This window comes from Rasamsonia byssochlamydoides (assembly GCF_041956645.1).
Source record: "Rasamsonia byssochlamydoides strain NRRL 3658 unplaced genomic scaffold VTN77scaffold_28, whole genome shotgun sequence".
Lineage (NCBI taxonomy): Eukaryota > Fungi > Ascomycota > Eurotiomycetes > Eurotiales > Trichocomaceae > Rasamsonia > Rasamsonia byssochlamydoides.
Window position 1 is genome coordinate 192,020 of NW_027192411.1, and position 19,764 is coordinate 211,783.

Genomic DNA, 19,764 nt, shown 5'->3' on the forward strand with positions numbered 1-19,764 from the left:
TACCGGTGACATGGTTGGAGTTGAGCCGAATATTCAAATGAACACCGGGGACATTAGGCTGATATCTCTCGGCACTAAGTCCCTCAATCTCTGAATGCCTCATGAATGTTCCTGTCCTGATATTTGCCCTAAATTAGTGGGAAAATCTGCCATTCTTTCTCTAAGCCTCTGCACAGGATGTGCCGAGTTCCGCCGAAGGTCAATAAAAGCGCTGGGTAAGAAGTTCGTTTTCGAATGGACATTGCCGACTGACAGCTGGTGTTAATGGAGGATACTGTCACCAATAGTAAGGTGCTACTGCTACAGAAGGCCCCATCTGGTGTAGTGAGGTAAAATACACAACGTCCTCGCTCTCCTCTATTCATCTTAGTAGAGGTATCACTCACCAGGGCAAGCGGGCCAGGAAGAGCGTGGAGAGGAGGGGGTAGTGGTCTTATTAATAGTAATACTAGATAGTGATATAATAACAATTAGGTCTTCCCCCAAGCCAGTGCGGAGCTCGCTACTTTCCACTCTACCGAACTAATGCTATACTCAGATTAACTCCGAAAAAAAAAAAAACAAAACAGTTCCGAGGCTTGAACATTCCACGTTTCCCCCTTGTGATAACAGGGTTTGGATCCGGGGCTCGTAGTGGGAGGGCGGCTGAAAGCGACGTGTAATAGACTAAACCGCCTACATACTTTGCATGTACAGTAGTCTAAACTCCCGCAAGCTGCAGGACGCATAAATTTCCGGGATTAGCGCCATACTACTAGCATAGATCACTTCCTTCCAACTGAATGGACTTGCTCTAGGCCACTATCCGCATTCTGCGCGGGGTCTCATCCTTTTCTTCGCTGCCGGATAATCTCGGCCCCTGGCTGAAGTGGACAGGAGTTTTTCTCCCCTCGCACTCGTTGCATGAACGACGGCTAGCATCGTGATTTTTGAGATGGTCAGACGCAAACGCCACAGCGGTGAGCGCTAACATTGTCAGATGCTACAATATCACAGTCTAAGGGGCCAGCGCTCGAGGCGGGCGTACGCGAATGTCACCTTGTGTCGGCCCATGACCTCCAACCGCTACTGGGTAAACGAGGACATGACGGAGATATACTCTTCAGTGTCCGAAGGTTGGAAATTGGAATGCTGTCTCTCGGAAATCCACTGTAGACAAGGCACCCTATCCCTAGGGATTCCATGGGTCTACTTCAGCTGCACTCATATTAAAATAATTCCATTGGCATTGGAGAGCTCCGTTCTACCATTTGATCTGGCATTGAATCACCATGGTTTCGTTCGTAAAATGGACGCTCAGCGTCCTTTTGCTCTTTCTATGTCTCTTTGGTGATTGTTGGATCACTCCGTTAGACAGTCCGGCCACCACGCCCGCGTTGTCTGGATGGCGGTTGACGAATCGGGCGTTGCTTGCACGCCAGTTAGTTTTGCTGCAAAAGAAATATATGGTTGATTTAGAGACTGACGAGAGCACAGGGATTCGGACTCCTGCACTGCCTATCTCGACGACCCTGACGTGCCCGATTGCAGGCCTCTTTGCGGCCCTTCTAACCTGGCGTGTACCCAAGCGCCCCTGGATAAGCGCAACCGGAGAATCTTCTTTGGACCGGAACCAGGGGCGTGGAATGAAACAGACCCTTCACCAGAAGAGCTCAAAACACTGCAGAAGAGAACGATCACTCCTCTTCTGCAGAACCAACTCGCGGATTACCTTATTGATCAATTTCAAGGCAACCCTGACCCCTACTTCGGCACTCCATCAAGTATCGCAGATCCGTCTGATAACGTGGTCAGGCAAGAGTTGTTCGGAAATACACCGTTTCAAGTGGGCACGAATGGCCTCTGCGGATGCACCGTTGTCACAGTGGTGTCGACGCGAGCGGTCTACATGGTCAGCTCACTGCGCTCATGTCTGTTCTTTCTTTGTTTGTTTGGATTTGAATAACTGATTTACTTTTTGTCGTGATGTATAGGGTCATTTCTTCGAAGTCCCGTCGTGGTCGAGTTCTGCATCGGTGTTCAAGCAACGGGTACTTAATTTCTTCAGCGGCGGCGGCCAAGTTGGACAGGGTCCAGCAATGAATCCAGACCTCTTCACTGCCAATGATGACACTCGTGTCTACGTGATGACGCCCCGTTCGGCCCGGGGCAATTACCAGAATTACCAAAATTCGAACTATTACAGCAAAGTCCCTCGACTCCTGAACACCATTCGAACAGCTCTGGGAAATCAGGATGTGCCCATTGCTGTGTGGAATTACATCCCATTGGAATGTGAGATAGACGGCGAGACAAACGATGAGCTCTTCGAAAGTGAGAGGGGTGTTGCGCTTTTCCAATTCGACCCGGATGCATTCGGCAGTGGAGTACGAGGGTGGAGGATCCTGTATGAAGCACTCCAGTTCTTGTCCACTGATCCAGCACCGGGTGCAGAATCCGCTAGCGGCGTGCCGGATCCCTAGTTTGCTGGTGGGACGTACCCTGGATTTGAAGTCTAATGCAGGAATCCGACAGACGAATGAGTTGGTATTGGTCATGGTCAGCAGCGGACTAGCAAGCAAAGATACGTAGGGAATCGTTCGCAGGTGACCGATCTGTTGGATGAGTTTGAAACATATTTGGCAAATAGGAAAATATAAATATTTTTCTTTAAAATAAGTACAATTCGCAGTCTCAAAGTATTTGTGAATTTGATATATCACAGAAACTCGCGTTCCAGACCTTCTCTCGTGTGCTGACGAAGGTCGACCGAGGACTTGAAAGGCTGGAGTCTGAGGGTCGCAAGTGAAGGGTGTGACCCGTATCAAACGCATATCAAGTCACCAACCAGGTGTCTCGAAGTTTGGCAAATCGAACCGTCTCATTGATGCAGGTCCCATGCAAGATTCGAGACTTGCCCCAAAATCATCGTCACTGCATGTGCGTGATACAGAATTTGCAGACTTCGCGGAAAAGGCAACCAAGGAGATCAATCGAGCACCAATTCAAAATCGAAACCGTGCTGTCGGAAGCCCATGAAACCTTTCCGTAATTCCCTGATTAGTCCCTCTGTCACCATCAATCGAGTCTAATTCAACCTCATCGGATCCTTCGATATCTCTTCTCGCTAGGATGGTGGTGGTCTACGCGCGTTAGTTTATCGGGGTATGGGATAATGTAGGTGATGAAAAGAAATGGGGGAAAGACGAGAGAGGGGAGGGAGTTGGGACGGTTGGAAGAAGTCAAGGATTGGAGACTAACATTGAGGTCAACTATGTGAAGACAACTCAGACGACATCCTCCCTTTTCTTTGTCTATCAAGTCCCAGATCTTCCGAGCGGCCTCATCAAGTGGAAGATCCGATCTTCCATTGTCGACGTCCAATGTAAGTTCGCGAAGACGATGAAGATTCGGACAAACGTCGGAGAGGTCGCATTCGTCCGGAGCAAGGACACCGGGATATGGGATAGAAATCCTCAGATGTTCCAACAGTGGGCAATGAGACTCAATTTTCCGGACCTCCTCTGAGCGAATCGTTGAAAGTGAAGGCTGTGGGCCATAGACATGTTTATAGGGATGCAAGGCCAGTCTGCGCAGTGTCGGGCCATGTCGCTGGAGAATCCTGTCAAGCACAGAGGCCGTCAGATACCCTGCCAAGCGAACTTCTTTTAGAGGCTCTAGGTGCTCCATGAGAGACTCCAATTCAGAGACTAACAAGTCCCGATTATTAGTGGTCGGTTTTAAACCCATATCGAGCGTCTCGAGAGATGCGAACCTGACGTTCTGCGTCATGTAACCGAACACCAGAGGATCCGACACGTCTCCCAGCATTAAATAGCGGATCTTGGACAGGTCGGTGTACTTTGGCCACTCCCGTATGTCATCCAATTTCATGCCCCGATTCCCAAAATACGTGAGCGAGGTGAGTGCACCTTTATTGGAGACCTTCAAAGGCGGCACGAATCCTTTCCAGGGCACCCGCGGCCTGTTACGGGCGCGCAGTAGCTGAGGGGATGCTCCTGAGCGAGGTCTTACTATGTTAAGATGCCTGAGATTTGGGGCCAGTGCGACAACCTGAAAAATGGCACTCCTGTTATAATCGACATTGCCGTTTGAATCGACCCCGACCGTTTTTACGCTGATACTGTGCAAACGGGGCGATCGGATCAGGTCTAGCTCGTGCGGATCGGTGACGGAGTCCCCAAGGCTACGAAGACGAAAGGACCGCATGTCTAGTCGGCAGGATGGATGGTACTGGTCAATAGTCTGTAATAAACACGGCGGCAGCTGATTCCGGCAAACCCAGATAAGGTCGGTGATATGCTTGCATTTCTGAATCACCAAAGCGAGAGGATTCCAGGCCTCGGAGACTTCCTCTGCCGACCCATCAGGCAGATCAACCGTAAAAACGCCCCCGAACTCCGCGTCATACTCCTCTGAATGGGCAGGTTCGGCAGCCAATTCCTCCCGATCGGAAGAGGGGGAGCCTGCTGTATCCTCTTCTTCGGCCAGTAAGGGCATACGGCCCCAGACCTTGAGACACCGAGCATGAATCAAGAACTTTTTGCGGAAAGGATTTTCTTCGAGTTCGGCAGAGTCCTCGCGGAGTTTTTGGCGAGAGGAGATTTGGAGTGCTAGATTTCGGTAAAGGAATGGAACGGCAGCATGATAACACGCCTTGTTCACTAGTGATAAACTTCGCAGAGTTTTAGGCGATGAGAGATAGATCTGTGGGACATGAGCAATAGAAATCATCGCATATAGAAGACATCCCGTACATCGTCAAAGATCAAGGACAGAACGAGTGTCGGCAGCTCGTCAAGTTTGGGAATCATTTTACCCGAAGACTGTATTGACAAACTGTATGGAGGGTCTTTCAATGCAATAAAGCTTCAACGAACGAAACAAGAAGAACAAAATGATTCTTAGAACTTTAAATATGTAGTGAGGCAGATATTATCTATATTCTCGGCGTAAGGCTGCTGAGAGCTCAGTGGGGAAATAGATGAAGCCTATCTAGGCATAGAAGATCAATATATTCTTGCTCCCTCTGGAGGAGAAAAGAAGAACTGACTAGGAGCCGACATTGAGGTCGGCTCTATAGCTGCATGGCTAGTTTGGCAGTCACATAGTAACTAACAGCTAATTATTCAGGCCTAGCAGCTGCCTGGATGCCATATGGGTCAGGCACCGACAATTGGGATATAGTCTTAGTGCGATGTGAAGGGCTTTGCAGGATGTGGAGTGACAGCCAATGACAAGCTCTCTTAGCCGCCGGTGGAGACTCGGTCCGTCTTGTCGCCGGGCAACTAGTTCCCCAGATATTGTGGTTACTCCAGCACTCTGTTTCCGTTTAAACGGTCAAGTGGTTGTGAAAGGCTGTCGGACTATATTGCTAGCTAGAGCGGTTGAAATTGATTGCGCTAGAGTGGAAAGTTGGAAACTGATTGCATTAGAGCGGTTGGACATGAATGGTCGAAGGCAACCAGTTGTTGTGGACCGACAGGGTTGGAAGCAGTTGGAAGGTATCTATATCAGTGAATCGAATCAAGAGAGCTCAGACCAGTTAACAAACAGAAGCAATTTCCCCACATCTGGTTAAAGGGCAAAGCAGTGCAAAGCACAAGATACCAGCCTGATTTCTACAGTATGGACTCATTACCACTATGCATGATTGTCTTTAACGGCAGTAACGGCGGGGATACCTTTTAATCGAACCAACAATTCTGCTCGAAATTATCCATCAGACCTACCAGGTTATAGCGAGAAAGTGAGGGACTTTTCCCTGTTTCTCTTTAGAATATGCTAGTTAAAATATAAGGGCATCAAAGAGCAATAGCAGGTGGGGGCCAAGTGATGCGGCTGGGTAAGACTATAATCTTGGCACCTAATATTTTATTTGGGTTCACGTAATTATCCTATGCTTGTCCTTGCTCAGTGAGCAGCTTAGGAAGCTCCAAGATTGCTCAGTCTGTGCTCAGGTCTGCTCAGTGAGACAAAAGCAGCGCTCCCTGAGCACTAAAGCAGAAGTGCAAAGCGCCAAATGTCTCGCAGAAATCTCACGGATAGGTAAAATTATCGTTCAAAAATCTGCGAGCCATAAAAGCATGATTATCTAATCAGGTGTAGCTGCCTATGAGGTCAACATCTCTCTCCTCTGTCTGTTCCTCGTTTCTTCTCTTCCAAAGTTACAACATCAAAGAACTTACTTCTCTCTTTTTTCATGCTCAGCTCACATGGATCTGCAGTCATCATCATCAGCATCTTCCCACTCGACCCTCTTACACGCGCTTCTTCAACGGCCCAAGAGATGGACATCAGAGCAGCTTCGAGCACTAAATTTCACTCAAAAAAGTAATGCCACCGCAGAGGAAATTGTTGGAGATGTGAATTTGCCTAGTGATGGTGATGAAGGTGTATCTTCTCTTCAATGTGCTCACCTCGGATCATGAGGAGCATCCTTACTGATTGAGGTTATAACCAGAATTCGAAAGACTCGCAGCAGATTTTACTAAGCCAACAAAGGAAGATCTACTGATGGTTTCGACATAAACTCTTGTTATCGTCAAAATATCTTCGTCTATGTCTTTCGCCGTCTCTGTAATGTGGTGAAGACCAGTGATAATAACTGTGACGATAATACGGCATCTACATGCGCTCTCATGAGTCTTTTCGAAGATCTTCTGTTCAGGATTGAAGGAGGAAACGACTTGTTAGTTTGTTTTAAATTCCTTGTTTCCTTCCTGGATATACATTGTCACTGATGATTCTTTTTTTAAAGCAAAGTTCTATACTACCCGAAGATTCGATTCACAATTCCTGCTTTCCGTGTCCAAGGCACCCTTAAATGTGAAGGCGCCCTCTTCGGGACTTCTCGTCCTGGCCGAGATGATGATGATGGGACTAAGTTCTTTCTTCCACTTACCACTTTCTCAGTTAAGTTTTGCCTTCTTTAAGTTTTTATCTGAAAAACTAATATTAAGATAATAATAATCAGGTTGTGAAGAACGATTGCAACAAGAATACGAGCATCACTATGGCAACCAATGAAGTTCCACAGATCCTTGTCCAAAGCATTCTAGCTTACAACCAAAATCCGACTTTGGAAAATTATTCCGGATTTGTCGTGAGCATTGATGGGACTATCGTACACATTAGTCAGGCATTTCTGTCTCATGCTTATATGGAAAATCTTTGCAAGGGCGGCAGTCTCTTAGGGGAACACCTTGAATTCTGTCGTTCGGAGTCCTATGATCTCCTTGAATGCGATAGACGAAGAGAGGTTCTAAGGCTTATTATTGGCATTTTCAGATTTCACATTACTTAATTGATGCCAAGCAAGAAGGAATCTGGCTATATGATCAGAATACATATCTAACAAAGCCTCCATGTATACAATATGAGCTCATGCCGATTTGAAAATACAGTACAACCAGAGTATACTCTCTCCAAATGGTAGACCTTCTATATACTTTAGATATATAGCAGATCTATATTTAGATCAATGGTAGATTTACTGAAAATACTTTCACAGTTCACCTTATGGTTACATTTTTAACTACATTTCCCCTATAATATCCTGGTTAAGGATAACACGTTCAATACACTGCAGGCTGCTACGTACCGCGTCGATTGTTATGAGAACACGTACCAGCCATTGGATCAACAGACCGGGCTGCGCTGATCGCTCAGATCGAGTCGACGGAGACAAGAGAGACAAAGTCCTCATTCTTATCCACAGATGAACTTTCATCGTCCTCTCGACCAGGGACCCTCCGCATCATCACGTCGCTCCTCCATCGGTCCTTTATCAAGAGCCATCGCGACATCGTCGCCTACGGGATCCGCATCGTCATGTACCTCGGCCTGGCCATCATGATTAGCACGGTCTGGCTGCGTCTGCACACATCGCAGGAGTATATCCAGCCGTTTATCAACGCGATTGTAAGGCTGCCATTCAGTTGCAGAATCTATGTTCTGGAAGACTCTTGCTGAAGTTTGCCTGCGTATAGTTCTTCAGCTCAGCATTCATGTCCTTCATGGCCGTGGCCTATGTGCCAGCCTTCTTGGAGGATCGAGCTACGTTCGCGAAAGAGCGAGCCAACGGTCTCTACGGGGCGACGCCGTTTGTCATATCGAATTTCATCATTGGGCTTCCATTTCTATGTTAGCTGCACTAGTGATGTTGAAAAATCAATATATATATGCATACTCCCTGTACAACCAACTAACCCTCGCTTTCTCCACGTCAGTCCTAATATCCATCCTCTTCTCCCTCATCTCCTACTGGCTCTCCAACTTCCAGCCCACCGCACCCGCCTTCTTCACCTGGGTGCTGTGGATATTTCTCGACTTGGTGGCCGCCGAATCGCTCGTCGTTTTCGTTACGGCCGTCTTCCCCAATTTCGTCATCGCCCTGGCGCTTGTCGCGTTTGCGAATGGCCTGTGGATGAGCGTGGGTGGGTTCTTGGTTTCGCCGACGATTCTGAATCCTTTTTGGAGGGATGTGTTTCATTATATTGATTATCAAGTAGGCGGTCCCTTAATCTATCGAGTGAACATACTTTTTTCCCTCCTTCTCTCATGTGGTTTTCACTCCAAACGATCTGTTGAAACTTGATTTATACCCATGTCCCTGACATATTATGTTTTATTTCAGGCATACGTCTTCCAAGGCATGATGATCAACGAATTCGCCCACCAGATCTACTCCTGCGGTCCTGCACCAGCGCCATCACCATCCCAACCCTCATCCCGACCCCAATCCCAATCGCAGCAATCCCAACAATCCCAATGCCACTGCATGTACCAAATCAATCTCGCCTCTCAATGCCTCATCCGCGGGACGGGCGTCCTCAAGACGTACGGATATGATATCTCGCCACAGACGGGGAAATGGGTGGGTATTCTGATTGGGATTATTGCTGTTTATCGGGTGTTGGGATGGGGGGTGTTGTCTTTGCGGAGGACTTGAGACAGACATGGATATAAAATATAGATATAAAATTGGGAAGGCGGGTAGGTAGCTAGGTAGCTGTCTACCTAACTGCTGGACGGGTTGGGTTGGATTTAGTTGATATATAGAGAGAGAGAGAGAGAGAAGAGGTGGTCAGTTCAAGTTGTATGTAGATGGATATAGATATAGATATTCATCTAATTCATCTACTCTGATCCGACGAATGACGAAGTTCTTGATATAACATAGCCGGGGAGGGAGCGCTGGACAGTGGACAGTGGACAATGAGCAGTGAGTGGCATTGCAATTTCTTTTCATGTATCGTACTGTACATACATACATACATTCATTCATCAATATTGCTTCCTGTACTCCATACTGTACACGTCTATATCATTCCATAAACTGAGACAGACAGACCAGACCGGGAAAGAAAACTAACAGCCCTCGCTCTCTTCCTCATTCTCTCTCATAAATAAATTACTTGCCTCACTTCTTCTCCTCCAACTGAGCCAGCGCCTCGTCGGCCCTTTGGAGGCCCTCCTTAAAATTCACCGCCGAGGCGTACTGCTTCGCTTCGAGAAACCGCGCCTTGGCCTCGTCCCGCCGGCCTCGGAACTGCGCGATCCTGCCCAGATACCAGGCGGCCGCGGCACAGCTGCTGTCGCAGGTCTCGTCCCGGATCGGTGGTTCGATCCTGGCCGCGACCTCGAGCGCCTTCGCTGCCCACTCGCACGTTGCGTCGCCGATCTGCTCGACCGTCTGCTTTGCCTCGTCGCTGGTGTCCCCGATCAGCGGCCGTATTCGGCGGTGGTTGTACATCGACGCTGCGATGTTGGAAAGCAGCACGACTTGCTTGCACGTCGGCGTTGTCCCTTCGGCTTCCCGGATCATCGCAATCGCCCGCATGAACACCGGCAGCGCCTGCTTCGTCTTCCCCTGGTTGAAGTACGTCTCGGCCAGATCGTTCATGGCGCTCGCGACCTCCGTCAACGTCAGCCACGAGTCGTCGTCCTCCGAGGTGACCACAACCGGAAGACCGCGACTTTGGCGCCTTCGCATCTCCTTCAGACACAGTTCGATCGCGGCAACCTGTGCCTCTTCCGCCTTCTTCAGATCTTGCATGTGCTCACTTTTATATAATTGCGCAATCTGCAACTGCATCCCGATCACCTTTCTCAATGTCTTATTCCGCTGCCGCTCTTCGTACTCCTCCCGCGCTCGTGCCGCCTGTAGCAGGTCCACAGCGTTAGGGTCGGCCACAACGATCTTCTCCTTCATAAACGCTTGCCGGTCATTCAAATCCTTTTGTCGCCTGCCTTCCTCAATCCACGCCAATGCCTTTTCCTTCTCCTTCTCGAGAACTCGGATAGCCCCTTTGATGAGCCCCGCCTTCTCCAACATCGCCGAAGCCTGAAGCTTGATGCCGAACACTTCGTCGGAGTAGGGATGCATGCCTTCCTGCAAGGCGAGCCTCAGCGCTTCATCATATGATTTCAGCGCCTTGGAAGGGTTGAGGTCGATCTCCGTGTAGTAGAGCGCGGTCCGCAACGCTTTCTCGACCTTGGGCGGGAAGTTGTGGTACTTCTGGTTCACCTTTGTCTGGACATAGACGATATACGTAAACAGCGCGCCGGCTCCGATGAGCGAGATGATGGCCAGCGGGAGGAGGATCGGATTCTTGCGCCATATCCCTTTCGAGGCTTCCCGGAGCCCCAGACGGAGACGCTGGTAATGGGTCAATGAGCGGGCGTGTGTGCGGGGATATGAAATGAAAATCTGTGTCGCCTGTGGCCGGTCGTACTTATTATTACCGCGTAGAGATGGGCGTGTGCATGTGTCACTGAAGAATGATCGACAAGGGATCTGGGTCTGGGGAACCCTTATCTTGGGGGCGTTCAAGGCGCAGAAGCGCCTCGACGCTCGACTGAGCATGGTGGCAGGTCTGATGAGGATCAGGATCAGGTTATTCGGTAGTCATAGACTAGAATTTGATCCCATTAGCCTGACAATCACATGGGAAGACAACAAGGTGGATGGGGGAGAGATTCTTATTGAATGAATGGATGGAAGTTGAAGTCAATCGCTGATTTTCACTTGGCCAGAGACCAATCACTCACTGGTCCAAGCTCCTCCTCTCCGCATGACGTCGGTCCAATCGCAGCGGGGAGCTCTGATAAGTTTAACACGACGCGATGACCATTAATTTTAATATCGCGATTGGAACAATTCTTGCTGATATTTTTTTTTATTTTACATGGCCGTTTTTGATATGTAGCGGCAGGTGTTCCGAAATGTGTGGTCGATATGCTCTAGGCGTTGTATGTTCCGTGATCATTCGAGTCGCTTCGATTTCCTCTGACGCGTCCTTACTGACACGCTCTGCTAGCGTTTAGTCTATATTAGAAATCGTCTTCAGCAGCATGGAATTCAAGTCGATGACTCTCCGGATGACGAGGAGATAAGAGAGACCTACAACTTCGCTCCGGGCAATTACGGCGTGGTCTATCGTGCTGACGCCGGCCACGACGATCGACATGATGACGCCAATGAGAGCGAAAACGCGCAGGAAGAGACTCGAGAGGAAGACCGAGCGGGGAACGAAGCCGATAAAGAGGATGGCGACAAGAGAATAAAATACAAGCTACAAAAGATGAAATGGGGATTGATCCCGTTCTGGACGAAACGTCAGCCGGACTACGGATCGATGATGAGGACGATCAATTGTCGCGATGACTCGCTGATAGAGAATCGAGGAATGTGGACGACGATGAAGAAGCGGAAGCGCTGTGTCGTCGTCTGCCAGGGTTTCTACGAGTGGCTGAAGAAGGGCCCTGGTGGGAAGGAGAAGATCCCTCATTTCGTCAAGCGAAAGGATGGCGATCTGATGTGGTTTGCGGGTCTGTGGGATTGCGTCACATATGAAGGTTGGACGATATCCGTTGTTACTTAGAAAGTTCCATCTGACTGGAGGATAATTGGCTGACTGTTTTTGTATAAACGTCGCCAGGTTCTGACGAAAAGCTCTATACCTACACCATCATCACCACGTCCTCAAATTCATATCTGAAATTCCTCCACGACAGGATGCCTGTTATCCTTGAACCAGGAAGCGATGCGTGGAAAACATGGCTGGATCCCCAGCGGACGGAGTGGTCGGAGAAGTTGCAGTCCATCCTGAAGCCATACGAGGGCGAGCTAGAATGCTACCCAGTCCCGAAGGAGGTGGGGAAAGTAGGAAATAATTCTCCGGACTTTATACTCCCGATAAATAGCAAGGAAAAGAAAGGAAATATTGCCAATTTCTTCGCCAGCGCGGGCAAGAAGGGCAAGGCAGACGAGTCTACCGAAAAGCTTGAGTCCAAGGGAATCCATGCTAAAGCCGATCTCCGAGAGACTAAAGACGACGAGTGGAGTGAAGACAATGCTCCTAAGCCAGTGCCCAAAGAGGAAGGCGTCGACCAGCAGAAGGCGACGTCCCCGAGAGGTATCAAGAGGGAACGCTCGCCAGAAGAAACAGCCGAACACGAGACAGAAGCAACAGCTTCAAAGGCAGTAAAGATGGAGACCATAACCAGTCCTTCTTCTCCAGAGAAGAAAGAAAAGCCACTGTCGGTGTCGTCCCCAATCAAAAGCGAGCTAAAATCGCCGGGCAGAAAAACGAGGAGTGCTACCAAAAATGATACGCCTGTGAAAAGCCGCGGCAAGAAGAAGGCCAGCGGCGATGGTTCACAGCCGATAACAATTTTTTTCAAAAAGTGATCGCGATGTCGCCGGCAGAGGTCTTCTTTTTGAGCTATCTCTTGATGATTATTACCTTTTTTTTTCCCTTTCCTTTCTAACCGTTGTTTTATTTTCGGGGACAACGGGTCCTTCGTCTACTTGTATATTAGCCCAGTTATGAGGTACACATTCAGGTTACGTGTGATGCCATTCTGAATGGAGCAAAGGTCATGTCTCTCAGATGATTTTCACCGGTATTCCTGGGTAAACCAGGGGTCTTTGTCCGGGATAGATGCCTTCATTCTCTAATTCATTGGCGGCGAGTTCATCTCCAAACGAGGAAAATGCGTAGTACATAGGTACCACAATGGTGGTTCCAATCTCCGCAAACATCGCTGCTTGCTTCCCATCCATCGTGGTCAGGGACGGGGGGTCATTCTTATCAGGAATGGGCGCTGTCGCTGCCCCCAGGTTAAGAACTGCCACGGCGATATGACTTCCTGACACTTGTTGGTTCTTAAATGGCTTCCCTCCATGTCAAGCGAGATCGTCTCCCAGGGGCGAATGCCGCCGATCGAGAGTTGTGGTGCTCATAACAGGTAAGAAGCTTGCGTCAGAAGAAAATGAGATGGGTCAATTAAGCTATAGGTAACCATAGTTATACACTGGAGTACTTCATGACGGGTATCGAGAATTTAATCGTGACCAAATCCCGGATAATGATCAAAGGAGCTGGCGTGGAGCGATGCTGTTATCACTCGGTCTGCTTCTCCGTCAGGTTCGAGTATCAAAGGCAAGCACGGCTGATCGTTGCTCACCTAGACAACAGCCCACTTAAATCAAAAATTTGAAGTCCATATGCTCTCATATAATACAATATCACAGACGCTTCTGTACATCTGCAGGAATAGCGGTTTTAACGCTCAAGTTCGCGGAGTTTCTGCACGAGTTTCTCCCTCAAAAATGGGGTTAACCCGAGGCTGTGTAATATTAGTTTTCGCCCAGAAGACAAAGAGCGTATTAAAAAGCGTATGTGGACACTCACATTCCGTCGCGAGTTACGATTCTGTACGTCCCTAGTGTGCGTCAGATCGGCAGGACTCCATAGAGCTGTTAGGAGTCCAAGGCTTACCGCTAGGCTGATAATTTCCATTCCTCCCAACGAATTCTCCCTGATTGTCAACTTCCAAACTCCCGAAAATATCCTCCGGCCTTTCATAGAGTCAGCGACAGCAGCAACAATAACACTGCATGATTCATGACCAACCATGCAATCCGGCCATATTCTGGCGGTCTCCGGCTGTCCGATACGTGTATCCAACCACCCCTTCCACCAGACCCGGCACCTCCCTGACCACTCGCACCTCCGGCGGAATCTCCCTCGGGTCGCTTTTTGGCGCGCTGAGGCGAAAAGAACACTCCTCCAGAGCCCAGGTTGGCGCCCGCAGTAGAGATCATGACCTGCGCTTGGGCCTTGACTTCAGGATCCTCATGCGCATGTTTGGCGAGGACATCCTGTAATATCTTCAGAAACGAAGGGTTTTCTTGGAACGAGTCTGGAGTGGGCGGGAGTTTCGATGTTGTGCCGATCGCCAGTTCTGGTTTTGGAGGTTCGGAGGGTAATAGAGATAGAAGGTGGCCGCCTGAAGGTGAGGGAATAGGGAATGTATACTGTGAAAAACAATTGTTCCTTAGCGATTGTCCAGCCAGTTGAAATTGATTTGTTTTGTTCTTACTATGTAAGGGCGTCCTTCGAGGGTAGATACAGAGCGGACCTGAGTCCATCTTGCGACCCTTAGCGCTTGGTAACCTCGTGAAAACATTGTTGCAATAGTAAATGATTGATAATGCCTTCGCCAATAATTCAGCAAAACGCAGACAAAACCAGGTATGTTGAAGCTGTTGTGAAGTAATGATGCATGAAGCGCCGCTGCACGGTGGAGCTCGGAGACAAACAGAGCAAACTCTGATTGAATCGCGCTTAGCTTAGGCGCGTTTTGTTCTAGGCTTCTCCAGAACTACATGAATCTGCAAGTCCATTCAATCAATTTCAAAGAAACAGCAGCGGACTTGTTCTTGCAGGACTTTGCACAATAATATTTGCGCTTCCATCCATTTCTCTCATTTGTGAAGTTTCATCAGATATGGAGCTCAGTTGCAAGCCGTAGGCGGATTCTTATCTGTTGCTGCTGTCCTCGACGTCAGAAGTACTGGCTTTTCTGACAGCTATCCCCCCATAGTTAGCTCCGATCTCCGTACATGTGAATTTCTTGCTCTTTTGCTTTTGTGATACCCCCTATTGTTCTGATGAATAGACGTTCTTTCGTGTCAACTAGTCACACCTGAAGGACCAATACCATGGCAACTCCATCCTCCAAGCCCAACCCTGGGGCGACTCCCACGCACCTTACTTCGTCACCACACCCTTCTGCAGTCCCTATGGGTCGGCCTCTGTCACATAAGTCTCCATCAATCAAGACCCCGTCTGCTTCTGGACATGGGCACGGTCAGCAGACAAGTGCCTCTTCCCATCAATATGCTACTCCGCTCGCTGCAAATGCTTCTCTAGACGACGCTTCACCTTCGGCTCTTCTAGCTCTCGGTGCTTTTGCAGGGATCAGCCCATCTCCTGCAGTCCAAGATGGTCTTGTGGGTCCTGGTATGAATGAAGGTGACATCCACGCTTTAGGGATGCAAGCTCTCGGGCTGGGAGGTCCACGTGACCCTAACGAAGAGAGGAGAAAGAATATCGAGGAAGTGGTTCAGCTTCTTCGTACGCGCGTTGCAGGCAGGGGCGTGAGCAGAGAAGCTGTCGAGCGGCTGGGTCAACTAGAAGGCTTCGAATCAATATGGCAAGAACACAGTCTCAGCATCGCTGGCAACTCCGTGGACCTCGAAATAGAATTCTATCCGGGTGAAGACAACGTCAAGGATGTGAGTCTCAAATACGCCACTCCGGACGCGCAAGAGGGCGAACGACGGGATGACGCTACTGCCGTCTTAAAACGAGACTTAGTCCTGTCGCCAGAGGAACGGGAACGTGGAGTCTGGAAATCGTTAAGTGGCTTCCATGCGAACCTTGAAAGGTTGGCGAGGCTTGATAAACTCAGTCAGGAAGTCAACTGCTTTGAAGCCGTGGAGGGTCTCTATGAGAGTCTTCGAAGGATATGGGAAGAAGAAAGCAAGCGTGGGATGTATCAAGGAACGTATGAGCATCTGTGCAGGGGATCGATCGGGCGGCCTACTATGCACAAAGGTGGACGGGTTGGAATGGGTTTAGAATACTGGGTGGAGCAACATCGGCTCCTGGATTCGAAGCACAAGCAACTTCCTTCGGATGCTGTCGACCAAGGCCGCCAAGATGCCTTAGAAGACAACTCAGAAGACCGCCTAAAGCTGCGAAGTGTTACGATTGAGTGCGAGGCAGGATTTCCGTCCCTTCGCGTGTCGAAGGATTGGGTAGGAGAAGAAGTATTGACAGCAGTGAACGCCAATGCGCCATCCTCCTCGAACGGCTCTTCGGAGTCGGATATTATGCTTGTTAACTGGGTCGACCCCCTGCCGACGTTGGTTTCATCCGTCAATGGCAACCAGGCTGACCCTATGGCCGTGGACTCGGGTATGGTAGGATCGGGGACACCTAACCGTCGTTTTGTTGCCAGGTTGGAGCCTCCTGTCGACGTCCCGATCTTAGCAGCTTCGGATATCTATCGACATTTGGGACTGCAGTTGCCTCAAGAATTTAAGCCGGTGACTTATGATGGGTTGCTGGTGCCCGGGTGGACAAGCGCCGCAGATGAGGGTTCTGCAGCGCCTGTGGATTCTCCGCATGTTGGCGGGAGAAGACGCAGAAAGTCGGTGTTGGTCTTCGATTCGAATGGCCAGCCGGTTCGAAAGCATCATACCTATACGTTTCAGGCGTTTGAGGCCGTTGCCGGTCGCACGCTGCGCGATCTCCCATTCTCACACCCGCGGCAACTCGCCGACATTTTCCCGGTATGTTTTCCGGCCTATGAGGCATGGCAGGTTGACTGACATTCCGTTGGTTTAGATTCTTCGTCAATACGGACTGCTCGCCACCCTCATCCAGAAGATCTTCCCTCCTCCCAGCAATAACGGTGATGATGCCAAGCAGACCTCAAAACGCAAGTCGGAGACGTCCAGGGATGTGAACACCGCTGCTCCTGGGCTCTCACGTTCCAAGGATAATCATATCACTGTGCTCAGCAACGACGATCCCAATGAAGATCTGCTCAACTTTCTACTTGATGCACCTGCAGACCATGATGCGTCGGAACTTTTTTCGGATGATACACTAAAAAGCGCAGGCACACTTGGCAGAAGCTCTCTTTTTGCATCTCCGCTCAATGACGACGTTAGGGTCGATATAACTCTACGAACGCAAATCGGACAAGCACCTCTCATTATGCTGCTATTCACGGTCATGGACACCGAGTCTCGTTCCTCGGAACCATCCTCGAACGGCTTGGATGTCAAGAAAATCTCGATCAATTTCGAGATCGGGCCGAATGGCCGTGTCACCGTTACCCAGCTTTCCGGGCTGGTGGACGGAGAGTCTACCAGCAGTGAAGATAGTCAAGATGATCAAACCACTGGTGGACCGAAAGCTGAGGTGCGAGAAATGCAAAACAAGCTGAGTCGAGTTCTCGAGACATCCGAAGATCTTGGGATGTTGGTGGAATTGGTGCTGGGGCAGTTACAAAAGAAGAAGCATCGTGCATGAAAAGCAATTCTCAGGGTGACAGTTATTACCGCCTAGCCACTGTCTGTTCGCGTGTTTCATGCCCCATTGCCAATCACATCTGTTGTTTTAGACAAGACATGATCGAGAACCTTGAAATTCGTGGATCTGACCCGTGTCTGGGGTTGATACTAGCTTATCAGACCCGGGAACGGTGGAGTTCGAAGCTGCCATGATCCGAGCTGCATGGCTCCCACGATCCTACAGCTATTACTATTGGACGGGGAAATGAATTCACCTGCTTCCAGGTTGCGAACCTGGCTGACGTGATCGGACAGCCTGCAGACGACATACATATCGATAAGTCCACGACATGACAGCCTATTTAACTAGTCAACGTCTGGGGTCCCGCCGGCGTGTCCGGGCCGCGACGGTCGATCCCGGAAGGCGATCATCAGGGGTAAGATGTACCAATCAGCCCTATGCCAGGGACAAGACCAGCGCTCGAGCCAGGTATCGGTCAGTCAGGGACAGGCTATGGGTCCCACATTATGAGATGTCGACCTTATGATTCTATATCACGCCGTCCTTGGTATCTTGTTTGTCACCCATCTGCGTCTTTGCATGACTCTGCTGTCATTTTACTTGGACATATCCAGATAGCAGAGAAGTTCGTGTCATCCGTCCTTATACCTACCTCATTCATATGATGTAGACGTGTGTACCACTTGCCACGTACTAGGTACGATACCATGTTATCCATCTCCCTTGCATAGCTGGTGTCGTAGCACTGCCCCAAACTACTGTTTATCTATTCTATCTGTCTTTACAGACTGTGGGCGTTCTCTCTCGCTTGGTTTATTTTTCCCCGCTGCATCCTTGCAGGAATGTACTGAGCGTGCATGGCACATCGCTCTACAATCTGCATGTCCTGTATCCTGTACATACATACATACATCCTCCGTACATTCTATGAAGTGATATCTTTCTGATCGACCCGATTCTCATAGCGTCCTTGCATACCTAGGTATTTTTCGGGCAAGGCCCAATAATCGTGGCCATAAATGAAACGAACTGCATTGCTAGAATTAACTGGAACTGAACGAACTGATCCAAAGATAAGAGAGCAATCGCAAATCGCGCAGATCCCACACTCACTGTGTATTCTTGTATGTTCTTTTCTTTTCATCTCGAATCCGATGGTGATAACAATGAGTGTCTCGATTTATATCGTTTGATCGATTCAAACCCGTCAATGTGATCTCTACGAGCCATTTTAGAAGGTGACTCTCTACAAGGTCTAGGTAATAGTATGTGCATCCTAGTTTATATATATTTCCAGTTCACCGCTACTCATCAAGAACACCAGTCTCGTACTCCTACACAGCACTTCTCTAACAGTGGCATGAACGAGAGTACCGGATACATACACAGCCTACAATAATAAGTGCCAATTGATACTACTCACTCACCTCCGTACTCTCTTCATTCTCTTCTCTTCCTCTCTGGTTTTTTTTTCTCTTTAGGCAGTCAGATCGGCCCGACGTCAGTCAGCACAATGTGTCATCGAGATCAGACCGACCAATGAGCGGGCAGCGATAAGGAACCTGGTCTTGGCTTTGCGCCGGTGCTGTGCGGCCTGCAAGGATGGCCGATCGGTGTGGTGCGACAAGTGCCGCGGCAACCGGGGTTGATTGATTGATGCACACCGAATCACCAGGCTCAGATTATTCCGTATTCAGCGGAGGAATCTGCGTCTTTTTTTTTTGGCTGAATTCTTCTGCCTTTTGCAAGTCATGCAGATGGTACGGAGTATGTATGAAGGTAATTGGGAGTCATTCCGATGATCCTAGCTACTTCCGTCGGTGCGGTGAACGGAAACGAGTCACGAGTCGCGTGTTGCAGTTGCAGTTGCCTGCCAACTCCGACCATAGGCTATTACCTACCTAGGTACTAACCAGGTACTGCTAATTATGGCAGGCATGGCCCTAACCCAACCAGGCAAGAGCATCTTCTCCATTCCAGACCACGACTACGACTCAAAAGAATTATTAGAATTTAGAAGCATCCAGCTGATTCTATTCTGATGCGGACTGCGCGATTTATGTGTTCTTCCCCACGGAATGTAAGACACTTATACGTACAGTACGGAGTACATGTACATACATTGTATGAGGCATATAAAGGCATATAACTGTACTCTGATGGCGGTCTGTTTGAAACACTTGAGGCGCAGCTCCCAACAGCTCCACTGTGTGGCTGGCTCTCCCAGATCGGACGCCAAGGACGAACGACAGCCACGCCGAATTATCGTGTCGAACCGTGCCTGCCTGTTCCGTGAGCGCTGGTCCCGCCGGTGTCGGGGCGACTCGCCACTGCCTTGGTCGTTACGTAGGTATTCCCG

At 49.3% G+C, this 19,764-nt stretch overlaps 9 protein-coding genes across 9 annotated transcripts; 6 read left to right on the forward strand and 3 right to left on the reverse strand.

Annotated features, from left to right (window-relative positions):
• Window positions 1-1,271: 1,271 nt before the first annotated feature.
• VTN77DRAFT_3928 (uncharacterized protein) lies at window positions 1,272-2,462 on the forward strand (the record flags this gene model as incomplete). The annotated part of the gene is made up of 3 exons (XM_069419930.1): window positions 1,272-1,420; window positions 1,477-1,891; window positions 1,974-2,462. 3 exons carry the CDS (start codon window positions 1,272-1,274, stop codon window positions 2,460-2,462), a joined length of 1,053 nt encoding a protein of 350 aa, XP_069278046.1.
• A 522-nt stretch (window positions 2,463-2,984) lies between these two features.
• VTN77DRAFT_3929 (uncharacterized protein) lies at window positions 2,985-4,814 on the reverse strand (the record flags this gene model as incomplete). Its single annotated transcript, XM_069419931.1, has 3 exons — window positions 2,985-3,122; window positions 3,241-4,707; window positions 4,758-4,814. The coding sequence occupies 3 exons, from the start codon at window positions 4,812-4,814 to the stop codon at window positions 2,985-2,987; spliced, it is 1,662 nt and encodes a 553-aa protein (XP_069278047.1).
• Window positions 4,815-6,215: 1,401 nt separating this feature from the next.
• Window positions 6,216-6,531, forward strand: VTN77DRAFT_3930 (uncharacterized protein; the record flags this gene model as incomplete). Its single annotated transcript, XM_069419933.1, has 2 exons — window positions 6,216-6,393; window positions 6,464-6,531. The coding sequence occupies 2 exons, from the start codon at window positions 6,216-6,218 to the stop codon at window positions 6,529-6,531; spliced, it is 246 nt and encodes an 81-aa protein (XP_069278048.1).
• Window positions 6,532-6,641: 110 nt separating this feature from the next.
• Window positions 6,642-7,306, forward strand: VTN77DRAFT_3931 (uncharacterized protein; the record flags this gene model as incomplete). Its single annotated transcript, XM_069419934.1, has 3 exons — window positions 6,642-6,691; window positions 6,761-6,914; window positions 6,977-7,306. 3 exons carry the CDS (start codon window positions 6,642-6,644, stop codon window positions 7,304-7,306), a joined length of 534 nt encoding a protein of 177 aa, XP_069278049.1.
• Window positions 7,307-7,951: 645 nt separating this feature from the next.
• Window positions 7,952-8,599, forward strand: VTN77DRAFT_3932 (uncharacterized protein; the record flags this gene model as incomplete). The annotated part of the gene is made up of 1 exon (XM_069419935.1): window positions 7,952-8,599. One exon carries the CDS (start codon window positions 7,952-7,954, stop codon window positions 8,597-8,599), a length of 648 nt encoding a protein of 215 aa, XP_069278050.1.
• An 825-nt stretch (window positions 8,600-9,424) lies between these two features.
• VTN77DRAFT_3933 (uncharacterized protein) lies at window positions 9,425-10,870 on the reverse strand (the record flags this gene model as incomplete). Its single annotated transcript, XM_069419936.1, has 1 exon — window positions 9,425-10,870. One exon carries the CDS (start codon window positions 10,868-10,870, stop codon window positions 9,425-9,427), a length of 1,446 nt encoding a protein of 481 aa, XP_069278051.1.
• Window positions 10,871-11,229: 359 nt separating this feature from the next.
• On the forward strand, window positions 11,230-12,697 carry VTN77DRAFT_3934 (uncharacterized protein; the record flags this gene model as incomplete). Its single annotated transcript, XM_069419937.1, has 3 exons — window positions 11,230-11,256; window positions 11,325-11,862; window positions 11,946-12,697. 3 exons carry the CDS (start codon window positions 11,230-11,232, stop codon window positions 12,695-12,697), a joined length of 1,317 nt encoding a protein of 438 aa, XP_069278052.1.
• Window positions 12,698-13,574: 877 nt separating this feature from the next.
• Window positions 13,575-14,481, reverse strand: VTN77DRAFT_3935 (uncharacterized protein; the record flags this gene model as incomplete). Its single annotated transcript, XM_069419938.1, has 5 exons — window positions 13,575-13,638; window positions 13,704-13,734; window positions 13,791-13,870; window positions 13,926-14,329; window positions 14,395-14,481. The coding sequence occupies 5 exons, from the start codon at window positions 14,479-14,481 to the stop codon at window positions 13,575-13,577; spliced, it is 666 nt and encodes a 221-aa protein (XP_069278053.1).
• Window positions 14,482-15,016: 535 nt separating this feature from the next.
• VTN77DRAFT_3936 (uncharacterized protein) lies at window positions 15,017-17,402 on the forward strand (the record flags this gene model as incomplete). The annotated part of the gene is made up of 2 exons (XM_069419939.1): window positions 15,017-16,654; window positions 16,710-17,402. 2 exons carry the CDS (start codon window positions 15,017-15,019, stop codon window positions 17,400-17,402), a joined length of 2,331 nt encoding a protein of 776 aa, XP_069278054.1.
• Between the last annotated feature and the right edge of the window lie 2,362 nt (window positions 17,403-19,764).